The 14,262-nt window shown below is 32.2% G+C and overlaps 2 protein-coding genes across 6 annotated transcripts; both read right to left on the reverse strand.

Annotated features, from left to right (window-relative positions):
• Positions 1-309: 309 nt before the first annotated feature.
• Positions 310-971, reverse strand: LOC108325508 (peamaclein). Its single transcript, XM_017558589.2, has 2 exons — positions 814-971; positions 310-725 (listed from the first exon to the last, which is right to left on the reverse strand). The coding sequence occupies exons 1-2, from the start codon at positions 917-919 to the stop codon at positions 541-543; spliced, it is 291 nt and encodes a 96-aa protein (XP_017414078.1). The 5' UTR covers positions 920-971; the 3' UTR covers positions 310-540.
• A 4,285-nt stretch (positions 972-5,256) lies between these two features.
• Positions 5,257-13,949, reverse strand: LOC108326614 (protein DWD HYPERSENSITIVE TO UV-B 1). Of its 5 annotated transcripts, none has more exons than XM_017560208.2 (10): positions 13,765-13,949; positions 13,271-13,337; positions 12,624-12,877; positions 11,547-12,135; positions 9,932-10,558; positions 9,118-9,558; positions 8,630-8,821; positions 8,182-8,238; positions 6,247-6,309; positions 5,257-5,624 (listed from the first exon to the last, which is right to left on the reverse strand). In XM_017560208.2, the coding sequence occupies exons 1-10, from the start codon at positions 13,794-13,796 to the stop codon at positions 5,538-5,540; spliced, it is 2,409 nt and encodes an 802-aa protein (XP_017415697.2). In that variant the 5' UTR covers positions 13,797-13,949; the 3' UTR covers positions 5,257-5,537. The 5 variants fall into 5 exon arrangements, with proteins under 5 accessions (XP_017415697.2, XP_017415698.2, XP_017415699.2 ...); XM_017560209.2 differs by having other exon boundaries at positions 12,624-12,905; XM_017560210.2 differs by lacking the exon at positions 12,624-12,877.
• Positions 13,950-14,262: the final 313 nt, after the last annotated feature.

Below are 14,262 nucleotides of genomic sequence, written 5' to 3' on the forward strand. Positions count from 1 at the left end.
GTATAGTGGCACCTTGTTTGGGTATTTTTTACTATAATGTTACAGACATGTCACATGCGTGCAAGTGCGCAGTGACATCATGACGGTGCTTTAAATTTTGAACATCCATCTAGGAATCACATGTGGGAGAATCCGAGGTATGTTCTTAAGAAAATGTTTCTTAGACATGATAGTACTGTGTACATGCATCATCAGTTATATGATAATAAATAATGGAGCTACTTTCTTGGCATGAAATTTAAATCTCCATCAAGCACATAGATTAATTGTCATAAAATCTTAACTATAGTTTTAACTGAGAAGACAAGGTTTACGCAGAATGTCTAATTTATTCGGATTTAGATCTAACATCAACAGATATTGGAAACTTGAAGTTTAGGATTATGCAAGAATCCAACACATGAGCTGACACAGATAACAGATAACAGATAACAGATAAACAGATTAGACTTAATTAACACAAAACTTAAACATTTGTAAACACATAACCTAACAACTAACGTACACAACACACAATCTGTCTCCATGAGTTTGAAGGAATCAAGGGCATTTGGGCTTCCCCTTCTTGTTGAGCTTGTCCCTGTAGCAAGGGCACTCATGCTTGTTCCCATAGGTTCCAGAAGGAACGCATTTGCACTCCGAACAACATATTCCACAGTACTTGAGACATCTATCCTTAACCCCTGCGGCAGAACACCTATCCGTACACTTGCTGCTGCAATAAGCTACCATCAACACACAAGACAAACACATCACACTTAGTTTCAAAAAATATGTATACTTAGACAACATATAGCAGTAACTGAATCTTACATGATTCTTCGTAGGCCATGGCTGTCTCCAAGAAAGAGGAGCTTAGAAGAAGAGAAGAAAGCAGTAGGGTGGCAAAGAGAAGTTTCATTTTGCTTTGTGATGCCATTTGCAAGAGGGTGCGTGTACTTATAGTGATGAAGCTTGAAATTGGAAGCTACCAGACAGTGACTTCTTTATGAAGTTGGTAGCAATAAAGTAAATGAAAATGGGGAATACTGGATAGTAGCCTTTTTACAACCAAGTCCAGTTCTATTTTATAAAATAATCGAAAAGAGTAAATATTATTTTACTTTATTATGATTTTTGTTTCAGAAATTTCAAATTATTTTTTTAATAATCTTTATTCTCGAAATTCAATATTTTTTTTGTTTCTTAAGTTTGAAAATAAGATTTTTTTTCATTTATTTACTGTTGGAAACTAACAACAATTTAAAAGAAGTAGTTTAATTCTTTAAATGCAGTAGTTAAAAAGTTAATGGTATGTTTTGAAACTCGAGAAAAGAGAATAAGTGAGGATAGAGAAAAGAAAAAATTAAATGATTAAAATCGTTTATCTTTTGGACGATAAAGTTTAAAGAAATAAACAGCTATTAATAAATAAAATCATATATTAGTAAATCTTTTATTGTATACAATAATTATATATAGGCATTATTCACACAAATAAAATAATTTTTTATTTTAATTATTATCTTTTTTAATTAATTGTATTTGTTTTTATTTAAATCTATTCCTCTTAGCCTATTTATTTTCTCTTATTGTATTTCTTTTTCCTCTACTAAACAAAACCTAAAAACAATGTTTTTTCTTTTCTAAATTGACAGACTATAAATATTTTTAAATTGACTACACTTCATATTTTATAAACTAAAAATATAAGTCTATGGTATAATCTTTTTGCATATCATTTTAGAACAAATGCTTTTTAATTTGAATTTTTTTATCACACGAAATTGATCTTTAAACTGAAAAAGGTTTGAATTTAGGTTTATTTTATTTCAGAAATAGATTAAGTTAGTTGTTTAGTTTTTATATTTATAAAAAAAAAATCTTATTTTTTGTATATCTCTTTTTAATTCTGCATATGTTGTTTTTAATTAATTTTTCGAGTATATTATTTAATTTCTTTGACGGAGTTTAAAAGCTATATATAAGCAAACAAAAAATATTTGTGATATAAAACTAAAAGGAAAGTCATTAAACATAAAATTTCAAAGAATTCTTAGTTAAAGAAACTTAAATTGACCTAAATCATAAGATTCATATTAGGTTTCACCAAAAGGTGAAATTCATTAACCCTCGTTGTCATTATATTAAGTATTTGTATTAAAATTAATTTGTCTTTGTTATGAAAAAAATTGTAAACGTAATATAGAGCACAGAAGCAGGAAAAAACGCGTTTTCTGACAACCTGCGCATGAAGCTTTACACTTGTTTGTCACTTTGTGTTGTTGTCGTCCTCTCTCTCTCTCTTTCTTTCCCTTGTATGTAAGCTGTATCCCACAACAACAACTTCATAACTATTCTATTCATTGCTCTTTCACTTATTTCATATATTTTTTTATTATATTATTTCATTTATTTATTTATTTTCTTATTTTTGTTTGTCTTCGAATGTCTACCCTTCTTCAGATTATATTGGAGCATTTCCATGCCAACATTTTATTTATGCTTCTTTTACACTGTTTAAATGGATTTTACAATTACAACTCATTTATACTTTTTACAATTTAATAATTCTTCATCCCACTCCAATAAATTTTCAAACTAAGTTTATATAGGCAAGTGATTCAAATTACACTTAAACAAATTTTTAGTTCTATTAAAATAGGAAAGTTTTGATTTTCTCCTTATAAAATTATTTCTGTATTTTTGTTTTCATAAAATTTGAAGGTAATACGGTTCAACCCATAATGGATTGAGCAACTTAGTGAGTCAATCCAACACGACTCATTTATTAGCAAATTAAAAAAAATTGAATTCGGTCAAACCCACCACAGGTTGGTGGATTGTAATTATAAGTTTTTTTAAATAAAAAAATCATAATCTTTTTAATTCAAATCTAAATAAATTTTACTTTAAAATGATGTTAAACTCTAAATGTAATTCAAAAAAAAATCATATCATCCAAACGTAATAAAAAACAAACACAAAAGGCGAACAAATAAGTTTTTAATATTGATAATTTTTGTATCAGTTGTGCGTTTATAATATTAAAGTCTTGAATAGATAAATCTATAATATATTTTCTCACTTGAAACATCTTTTTTTTTATCTCTATCTACAATATAATAATAAAAATGTTATAATATTGAAACACAAAATAATAAATAATTAAATTAAATTGGTGGGTTGGTAAGCCAATCCGACTCACCACGGGTTCAACTCGGATGAGCCGGGTTGAAAACTAACGCATATAAAAAAGGGTGTTGCTCCCTCCACCACCCCGAATGCTCCTGCACCTCCTCACTATTTTCTTTTATTCCAAAAATACTCTACACATCTCCACTATTTTCTTTTATTCCAAAATTACCCTACACCTCCCCAGTATATTCAATAATCTTTCTCTTTCTCTCTCCACATTAATGGATTATTTACACTTTCCCTTAAATAAGCTTGATTGAATCTTATTTGCACTATTCAATATATTTTTTTTCTTCAAATCACTTAATAAATGGTAAAATTTTGTTCTAAATTTCTAGAAAAATGTTTATATATATGTGTGTTTTTTTTACATTTCATATCTATAATTTTTAACATTATATTATGTTTTAACTTACTGACATGTTTGACTCAAATAACTTGAATAAAGTATTTAATTTATTAGATAAATAATATAAAAATATTATTAAATACTTAAAATATAAAAGAAAAGTTATTTGTTAAAGATTTGGTATTTATTTAGTTCTTTCGTCATTATAAAGTTAGTATATAATAATAATAATAATATATTATTTACTATTAATATGATTATGTTTATTATTTTGTATTTGCATCTAACCTTTAAGTTTATAAAATGGAAGTGCTAGAAGCACTAATATTGAAGTTTCCTCTCAATTTTATATTTTGCAATATATCACAAGTTTAAATCTAAGCCATATGAGTGCTCCATTAATGTAGAGAGAGAAAGAGAAAGATAATGCTCCATTAATGCTGAGAGAAAGAGAAAGATTGTTGAGGATAGTGAGGAGGTGTAGGGTATTTTTGAAATAAAAGAAAATAGTGGGGACATGTAGAGTATTTTTGGAATAAAAGAAAATAGTGGAGAGATGCAGAAGTACTTGGGGTGGTGGAGGGAGCAACACCTCATAAAAAATTATATTTTTTTTCAAACCCAACCCAACTCAAACCTATGACGAACCAGGTTACCTCGCGGATTGTAACTCATTTTGACAACACTAATTTTTAGTATTAGATTACACTAATTAATTACTTATGTATTACAAAAAGTTAAACTATAATTCTATTTAATTATTAGTGTTATAATATTATGTCCATAGTATCGTTTCCAACCATTCCTCTCTTAGGGTTCTCTCGTGTCATCTTTAAGCTGTTGAATTTAAATAATTTTTAAAATAATTATATTTTAGTTCTAACGAAAACTAGAAAACACAATAATAAAATAATTAGCGAAAGTTTTTTCTTTTCCTTTTTCTTATTGTATTTGGATTTAGTTTTAAAAAACCATATATGTATTACAGTTATAAAATTGAATTATAAATCATATACATAAATTAAAAAGAACATAAAGTAAAATTAAAAATCATGTGCATAATGATAGGGAAAAAATCACTTACAAAGCTGCTCTTTTGAAGGAACTTTAAAATGATCCAAACATTCCGCAACAGTGGCATGAAAATGGTGCCAAGAGAGATGGAACGTGCAGTAATACAAAAATTTGAAAAAACTTGTAATAGTTGGATGTTTTGCAAAGTGATCTTTATTGTTCGACAAATTTTCTTATTTTTAATTTGTATAAAATTTACTCTTACAGCGTTTTGGACAAGGTTTATTCCAATTCTAATTGCAAAGCTGGAAATTAAAGAAGCGCTTTTAACAAGGAAAAAGAAGCATGTAAAACTGACAATTTCATTTTCCTTTAGTGTGTTGTCCATTTTTACTAGTACTAATATAATTATTTTAGATCATTAAATGATTGCATCAATGAAAAAAAAAAGTGAATGGAAAGAGTTTGAGAAAAGAAAATATCCACTTCAACATATATCATATAAAAAAAAAAAAACTTAAAATCCACAAAGTAAATGTTACTTATTTATCTTAAAACATATACGCGAGACTAAATTCAGTTAATTAAAATTTTAAAAGTAAAAAAAATATTTTATAAAAGACTAAATATTAATTTTAAAATTTATAAGTAAAAATTATAACAACCAAAATCAATTATTTCAAATCGTTCAATTAAAATCTTGAAGCGCTCTGAGGTAAAGTGCAACCGTCGGTCAATTTATCTCCGTCTTATTTCATCATATTATTCCCAGCTGGCATTGATTTAAAAAGAATTTCAACAACCAGATGAGATGTCAGGTTTCATCATATAACATCATTTATACATTAAAAGTTTTTACAGACAGTGAATGCTTTTTATTTTAGACTAGTTAAATTTTCATTACAAGCAAGCAAAACTATGGGCATGCTAGCTTCAAATTATAACTCTATGAAACAGACTGTAACTAACCTCTATACAACAAGTACAGTATCGTACATCAAGCTCCCATGCTGTGAAATGGACAAGGGTGCAGATCAAAAGAATCATCCTTGTTGGCATGGCCACTAGATGCTAGTAAGTTGATCTACAAAAATAAACAAGAATACAAATTTCAGAACACTTATCTCCAGCTTAGTAAGTTCAAATTGAATCTTCCAATGTGGAAGACATAATTAGAACGAATGTAAAAAGAAATCTTGTAGTAATATATGGAAATGAGTGTAAATTGAAAAAATGAACATGGAAAAGAATATCCTGTGACGAAAGAATGAAGGCGAAAAACTTGACTGTTGTTTTAATAATGTAGCTTTCTTACATTTAGATATAAAATGCATTTAATTTTAAATATAGCAGAAGAACTTCTTAACAATTAATATTAAAGGCAACAAATGACTACAAAAGCACTACTTATAGAATTCTTCAAACTATATAACATTTTTTTAGAAATATTTTAATGCAAAATATTTAGTTTTAGAAAATGAAACTTGGTCTTTTTAAAATAGCAATGTAGCATTCTTCTATCAGTATTGCAGTCATTATCTTCCCACATTCAGATGCTCGAACTCAATGGATCCATCAACCTCAATTTCTTTTTTCTTATTCACACTCTGGACAAGTAAGAGAAAACTGAGAAAACAGCGAACATATCATTGAGACTCTCGTGCTCTAGAACAATGCACAAAAGAAACAAGAAAATATGGTACAACCTTGACAATTTTAGACTTGGAGCCTGGCCGCATGTAAGCTGCTAACACGCTCAAATTGAAATCCTGTACACAAACCATTTAAATGAAACAAGGAGAACTGAAATTACAGAAACAAGATGTTGCGAATACTTTTCGGATCAGCGACAGTTCCAGTTCCAATCTACTGAAGTAAGAGAAACCCATAATACGACGAAATTAAAAAAACAAAACGTGGTACTCTATCCTATTCATAATATCAAGGGAAAAAGAACAAAAATACATGATACAAGATAAATGAAAATATAAAATAATTGTTTCCTTCCTTTCTGAAGGGCATTTCCCAACTAGACAATCACCTTTAACTATGTTAAAGCTCACAATAACAAGGCACAAAGTTATTGGGTTGTCACCAATCTACACATACTTTTGCATGGTGAGGAATTTGCGAGTATAAACTACTCAACAAACAGTAATTTCAATTTTCACGCCTTGATTGGATTTTTAGAAAATGGTTATACAAACAGTAATTTCAATTTTCACGCCGTGATTGGATTTTTAGAAAATGGTTATAGAAAAAACACACGCCGAAGGGTCAGGTTGTAACAATATAAGGAATTTCAGAATAGCTATCACGCCATAATAATAATATGGTTTAATACATCATTTGGTCCCTACTTTTAGGGGTTTGGTTCAAAGTAATCCTACATTTTTAAAAAGTTCAGTAAGACCCCATATTTTGTTAAAAAATGTTCAATCCGATCCTTTCTGCAAACGCCTTTAAAAACATAACAGTGCAAATGCCACATCATCATCACCATCTCCAGACAAACCCTAATTTCTCTCCAAGAAACCCTAGCCGCCGCACCATCCAGCGCCGTCACCGCCATTCTCGCCAGAAGCCGTACTCTTCAACACATCACGCATCACCACCAAAGTGTCTTCTCCCTTCTGTTGCACCTCCATCACCTTCGCATCTCACCTTCGTTCTCGCGCCACCACCCAACGCGATCCTTTACTATGCCGCGACCACCAATCTTCACCATTTTCACCCTCGCACCAGCCAAATCATCGTCGCGCCAGCAGCACTGCCGTCCAATCTCCACCACTAACCACCAGCCAAATCGCTAGCTGCTGCAGATCGCGAATCGCCGCTCTTCTCCACCACTATTCGCGCCGCTGCTTGCCTCCACCTGCAACCACAATCAGACCTGCAAGCAAACTGTGGAGAGCTAGGGTTTCTCGCGTTCTCGTTGCATAGCTTTGGTGTGGGCGTGTGATGCGTCGGAGAGGACAGCTGCCGACGAGGATGACGGTGACGGTGCTGGATGGTGGTGCGGCGGCTAGGGTTTCTTGGAGAGAAATTAGGGTTTGTCTGGAGATGGTGATGATGACGTGGTAGAGACTTTTTTTTTTAAATTAAAAAATATTTAAGTCCACCTATTAACGTGTGCCACGTGCCTATGAGATGCCACGGTGGCGTTTGCACCGTTATGTTTTTAACGGCGTGAGCGAAAAGGATCGGATTGAACATTTTTTAACAAAATATGAGGTCTTACTGAACTTTTTTAAAAGGTAGGATTACTTTGAACCAAACCCCTAAAAGTAGGAACCAAATGATGTATTAAACCTAATAATAATAATCACAATCAACTGGAAGACATCTTTAATTAGGAAAACAAAACTCCGCAAGAATACTATAAGAAATTTCATATTCAAGCTACTTGACATTTTGAAAGTCCCCCCCCCCCCCCCCCGGAAACAATTAAACAAAGAAGGCGGAAATTATGAAGAAAATCTTGTAAAAAAAAAACGAAAGAGAAAAATCATAAAATATCCAAAAACTATATAGTAGAATACATTTAACTATAAAAAGCCACACATTGCTCGTAATAACCCGTTTAAGCCTTTTCTTTTTCCTTAAGAGACGGCAGGGAAAAGCTTTCAAAAATATCTTACCCGGAAAGGATCACCCCTCAGAGACTGAACAAACACGGAACTTCCTAAGTTTCTTCCCTGCATACAAATAAATGAATAATCTTACCACAATGAAACAATAATTCAATAAAATGAAAATACGGCAGCCAGATGTTAGTAATTCTGTGTTCCTTTTTGTGATGGTTTCTGAGACACTGCTTGTTTCATAGAAAAAAAAATATAAAAGGGAATATAAACAGACAGGTAAGTTAGAGAAGTCTAGCTTTAAAAAATGGTCCAGCTCTATCATGCAAGTGCATATATGTAGTGGTTGATTTGAGATTTATTTTATTTTTTTGGCAGCTTTCCAGGGATCTTTTCAAAAGAGAAATAATTTCCTAAAAAAAAAGTTTAAGGTGTCTATACATGCCTCCTGTAAATGTAACATTTTGTTGATGTATAAAGAAGAAAAAATGGAAGATTGCTTTACCTCAAGGGATATATCTCTTAGGCGCCTCCCTGTTTGAGCACAACAAATACGAACGTGCTCATCACAACTCCCACTTATGATGTAGTCCCTCCCATTCATGTAATAAGAACGGGTGTAATTTTGAGAACTTTCAGTGGGAGCTATATCAAAAACTAAGTGAAGTCTACCATCAACAGCCAGATATTGTCTAACCTGAATAAAGTCATGTCAGTCTGGAGAAAAAAAATTTCAAAATGAAAGACAGACAAGTACTGAATCAACTTAAGTTGCTTTACTACATAGACAACAGAATCCAATGGAATATGTTACTAGTTTTACAGCTGAATCAGATTTTGCATTGTTTCAAAGCCTACTCTACCGAACCATTTAAGGGGTAACTACTAACTAAACATTACAGTATTACAACTGACTATTGCTAAATAGATAACAAAAAGTTTCACTTCAAATGCGGTCACCAGAAACCAATCACAAAACTGAATGAAAATTACCTCATTATCAACCGCTGAAGCAAGAATATATTGATCATCTGGAGAAAAGCAAACCATCACATTTCCTCTGGAGCTTGAAACTGTAAAGCAGGGGTGTATTGGTTTTTGTCTCAAGTCCCACATCTTCACATCATGATCAAACGATGAAGTGGCAAAAATCGATGGGGAATGATTAGCAAACTTGACTACATTAATATGTCCACGATGCATATCTGTGAAAACTTGTAAGCGTTTCCCACTGTTGATATCATATAAAGCAACATTTCTTGAGTAACCACTTGCAAGAAATAGTTCATCCGTAGAGTTAACATGTACAGATGTCAACTGGTCAAATTCATCAAACGTAACCCAACCAAAATTCCCATGTATGCCAGTAACTTTTCTTGGTATGTGGTGGATGTCATACAATTTCAAGGAACCATTGTCTGATCCTGCTATAAGCTGACATGCAATAACAGGAAAATAAAAGAATAAAAAACTGACAACCAAATAAAAAAAATGCTGGATAAATTCTCTAACAATGCAGAATAGAACAGGTTTTGCCTATGATAAATAATCTTTACAACCATTCTGATTTCTGTAACGAAATACCCAATTATCCTTACAGCTGGCAAGGTTGTACTGGCATTCTTACAGAATACAGTATCTCTCTATTTAAACGTACTTTTATCTCTAGAAGGCTATGTATAACAAACAACACATTATGTAAAATCTGATTAACTGCCAATACATGTTGCAGCTAGCATCCACTAGAGAAGTTAATACCCGTACTAAGCATAACTACAAGATCAATTTTTATGCAATAAGCACATACCTTAGAGGGATATTTTTTGAGCCAACAGAGACCCAAAACACTATTCATTGCTCCAAGTGATGGAATATAACTAACAATATGTTCGTTCTCATGGTTGATTACAACTACTTCACCATCTAAAGTTCCAAACACCATCAAACTGGAGTCAGATGGATGATACTCAAACTGCCTTGGATGAAAGCCCTTGTCCAGTTCAGATCCTATTAGAGAAAGGGGATGCAAGAAAGGCCAAGTTGAGGATCCCAATTTAGCAGCAGAAAGAGACCTAGTATAAAAATATTGGGATTGTCTAGAAGGATATGACGTCCTATTCTTGGAAGAGTGCACCTTATTCTGGCCTGATTTTATTTCTCTCTTCTGTAAGATACTTACAACACTCTCTTTGTGCTTCCATTTATATGGAAGATATTCAAAGTATTGAGAAAATATTCCAGTAGCCCTTTCCTTGTCAATCTTTCTGATAGGCATATTATCTAAATTTTTCAGATTTGGCAATGAAGCAATCATGAACTCTCTGTAATGCTTCTCATAGCATATTGGTGATGCATGGCGAGACATATACTTCATAGAAACATCAGTAATAGGTTCCATAAAAGTGCCTTGAGATGAATCTTCTTCATCTTCATTCTGTAACATGAACCATTAAAGATCAAGAAGGCCTAAGAAACAACAACTTGGATAATGTGATCAGAAGAAACTTACAGTAACATGAAATCATTTCTAAGCAATTCAATATCAAGCATTTCATTATGTTTTCCTTAAAACAGGCATATTATATTGTAGTCCAAATCAAACAAATAGTGTCATTTACTAAACTTTCAAAATACTGTATTCCATAAAAACAATGTTGATGCAGGCTACTATTTCAGTATCCAAGCCATATTCATTACCACAACCAAATGGCATTCTAAACAATAGATAAAGGAATATTAAATATAAGGTGACACCATAACCTCACAAGCCTGAACTTCTAATGATGCTGCTATTGTAGAACCCAAACTATTATCTTTTTTTCACTAACTGATGGTATGCAATTTATTATCTTACAATAATGAAAAACATATTAGCTACAAAGAGAGATTTGTTACTGTTATTCTATTATTGAGGCCACTATAATACTTTGTTTGGATAAATGGAAGAAAGAAATAAGATAGAGATGGAGTTGAAAATATATGTTGTTTGGATGAATAGAAATGAAAAAGAATAACAGAGAATTCTACATCAACTTATGAGAACTGTTGGTAAAGAGAGTAAAAAAAATTAAATATTACATAAAATAACCTTTCTGTATAATTTATTTATTTGACCAAACAATGATGATCCCAAATCTTTTACAAACGTTTTATCCTGTCTAAGTATTTATTTTAAGTTTTTTAGAAAACAAAAACTACATTATAAGCACTCATAATAAAACAAGAAAGTGCAAAATTAAAAAATAAAATAAAATAAAATAAACCTGTCTCCCACACACATCCCTCCACGATGAGAGAGTATCACAATCCAAACTAGTGAAGTGACTATCTCATCCTTCTAATTCTTTCAACTCTAATTCATCCAAAAGAAACAGAGTGTAAAGGAAATCTACTAACAGGGAAAAAGTGGCTTAGTTGACTACCTCATAAAGAAGAGGCACTTCAGCACTCCACCCAGGAAAAGACAACCAGTATCTATGATGACGACTAGTAAAGTCAACTTCACTGTCATCAGACGAATCCTCAGCCATGCTTTGAACATCATGATTTATAACTTCTTCATCCAAGGAATAAAAATTCCTTAGTGGATCTTCAGCACTAAAGTTGGGATCTGTCAGTTCAGTTGTATTGGTCAAGGGTTCAACAATAAAAGGAATTCTATCAAGCAGGCTAAAATCAGCAGTGTCATCAGACTTCCCACTGCATGAGGTAAAAGATGTCCCAGCATCATTGCAATACTGCCAATACTGAAACCTTAATTCCACTAAAGAAGGAAGCTTAGAGAGAGCTGCAACAGTTGTCCAAAGATTTGTAATCCTTGTATCACACATTGAAAGGCGCATTAGCTTGGGCATACAATTGAAACATTCCTCCTGGAAACTCGTAAGGGAAGTACTGAAATCAAGATTTAGGGTATGCATATGCATGAACTTTCCCGTTAAGTTCAGCTTTCGGAAACATGAGCACCTCAATGTCAAAACTTGGCATGCCAAACCTCTTTGTGAAATATCCCTAATGGTAAGATCCAACATAGTCATGAAAAAGAAAATATACAACAAAACCTATCAAATCAGAAAATACAACCATAAAAAGCCAGTTCTCCCAATGATGAATTATCCATTCACGTTTTAGACTTTTAGGCAAACATAAGCCAGTTTGGTATATATCATTAATAGGAACAAAGCACCTCATGGAATTTATGTTAATTGGCTACAGTCAATGACAAAGGTAATCCTTAGAGAGAAAAGAGCCAGTAGCGGGATAATAATGTCAGACACGTTGATATAAAAACACATTGCAAGATATTTTTCTAATCACTTAAAAACCTAACTCACAAATTCAATAACATGAAGATTGTTAAATGTTTGGAATAGCCAGAATTTCAAAGGCTAGGAATTCCCTGTTACCAATTTAAATTTGTTAAGGAGGTGAAAACAAACAAGAAATCAGAAATTATGTCGTTTATACAAAAATAATTCATCATAAATACCATAATATACCGTAAGAAGTCCTTCCCATGCAACAGATCCTGTAGATGCACTACTCGAAGCTTTTTATTAACAGCACGCATCAATGACAATGCATGTTCTCCATTTAATACACATGATGATTCATTACGAACATCAACAGCTTCTATTTCAGAAGCATCAAAGTTCATGCACAAGTCAAGAAGTGGAGCAATATCAACATCCTTTAGGTCATCAATTAAAATCTCCAGCTTGCACAGTTCATGATTGGACTTTTTGACCTCAGCCTGTTCGATCATGGTCAGGCTTAGATTCCTAACCCCATAATAAATATAAAAATGAATACATTCGCTGCTCCCTACTCAGGGAGATTAAACACAGTAAGAAATGGAGTAATAAATATATATACACTGCTTTGTATAGAGGGTTGACTCATGTTAAAAGCTCGTTATTTGTAAGAATATAGGACTAAAAATTTGGACCACATATGGCAAGTTTTGAATTGAATATAACCAAATGTTCTTACTAGAGTCACTCATTATACATTTATAAGTGTTTGTGTGGTTCGTAGTTGACGCACTAATCACGACAAGAGCAAAGCTGCATATATTTGAATATAAAAAATGGTGAAATATTTTTCAGTGGTCTAGCAGATTTTGTGATTCAAATTGATAACTGACCTTGAAAAGACTTGACAAAATAGAAGAATTAGCCAAGACACCCTGTCTCCTGCAAGAATCAACATACCTAGAACCAAAATCAATATTAGCTAATTAGAATGGAATCAATAACACAAAAACGAAAAAGAAAAAAAAAAAGAGTACAGTGACTTCACTAGCAATTACGAAAACTATCAATGAATTTAAGCAAGAGGCGTGACACAAATTACTAGTAAGTTTGCTATTGCTCATATTTTCTCTTCATAGACCGGATATTTTGATTCGACAAGACAATGCAAAGGGAGGAGGAATGATATTCAGTGTATTAAACAATACAACCGAAAAAGCGAATTCGTTTGAGAACATGAAGTTCCTCATTTCAACAAGCAACGGCGAATTCAAAGGAAATTAAGAGCGAAGTACTGAAACAGCCAATAGAAATCCGAAAATAACAAAGGATTGAAGAAGACAAACAAAAAAATGAGAACGCATTTTGTTGAGTTGATGAAGTGTACCTGTCTTCCAAGGTCTGGATGTCGATGGTCATGGTGATCGCACAGCACAGAGTGATTGGAGAATATCTCCGATCAACACTTACGGAATCCAAAGCGGAAAACGAAAATTTACTATGTCACAATGCAAACCACGCTCTGATTCAAACATTTATCTCTTTTCTATCTTTCTTACTTTATTTTTTTCTTTTTTCAAGTTTCTCTTACGGTCATCTTGGCTATCGATTATTCTTCTATCAGTTTTTTTTTCTTTAGGCCTGTTATGGGTCACGTTTTGGAATATGTCCAAGCCCAATATATATTTTTTATGCACCCTGTTAGTTTCTTCTTCCAACTTCATGGGTGTGAGAAATGTGAAAAATATCCCTTCATACACTTTTGCCATAAAAACTCCAATTTAAGTGATGCAGATTACACAATTTAAAAGTAAAATATTCGACGTATGACAGATTTAACAATTTATGGAATCATATCACAATTTTTTTATTGTAAAATCGGAAA

The sequence above is a fragment of the Vigna angularis genome, chromosome 3 (assembly GCF_016808095.1).
Source record: "Vigna angularis cultivar LongXiaoDou No.4 chromosome 3, ASM1680809v1, whole genome shotgun sequence".
In the NCBI taxonomy this organism is placed as follows: Eukaryota; Viridiplantae; Streptophyta; class Magnoliopsida; order Fabales; family Fabaceae; genus Vigna; species Vigna angularis.

What these genes read in the sequence shown, in the direction of transcription:
- LOC108325508 (XM_017558589.2), bottom strand. Translation starts at nt 919, where the DNA reads ATGGCATCACAAAGCAAAATGAAACTTCTCTTTGCCACCCTACTGCTT. An exon ending in CATGGCCTACGAAGAATCAT is followed by an intron (nt 726 to 813) that starts GTAAGATTCAGT and finishes TGTTGATGGTAG; the next exon opens with CTTATTGCAGCAGCAAGTGT.
- LOC108326614 (XM_017560208.2), bottom strand. Translation starts at nt 13,796, where the DNA reads ATGACCATCGACATCCAGACCTTGGAAGACAG. An exon ending in TCAAAAAATATCCCTCTAAG is followed by an intron (nt 9,559 to 9,931) that starts GTATGTGCTTAT and finishes ATTGCATGTCAG; the next exon opens with CTTATAGCAGGATCAGACAA. An exon ending in TGAGGGGTGATCCTTTCCGG is followed by an intron (nt 6,310 to 8,181) that starts GTAAGATATTTT and finishes GTTTGTGTACAG; the next exon opens with GATTTCAATTTGAGCGTGTT.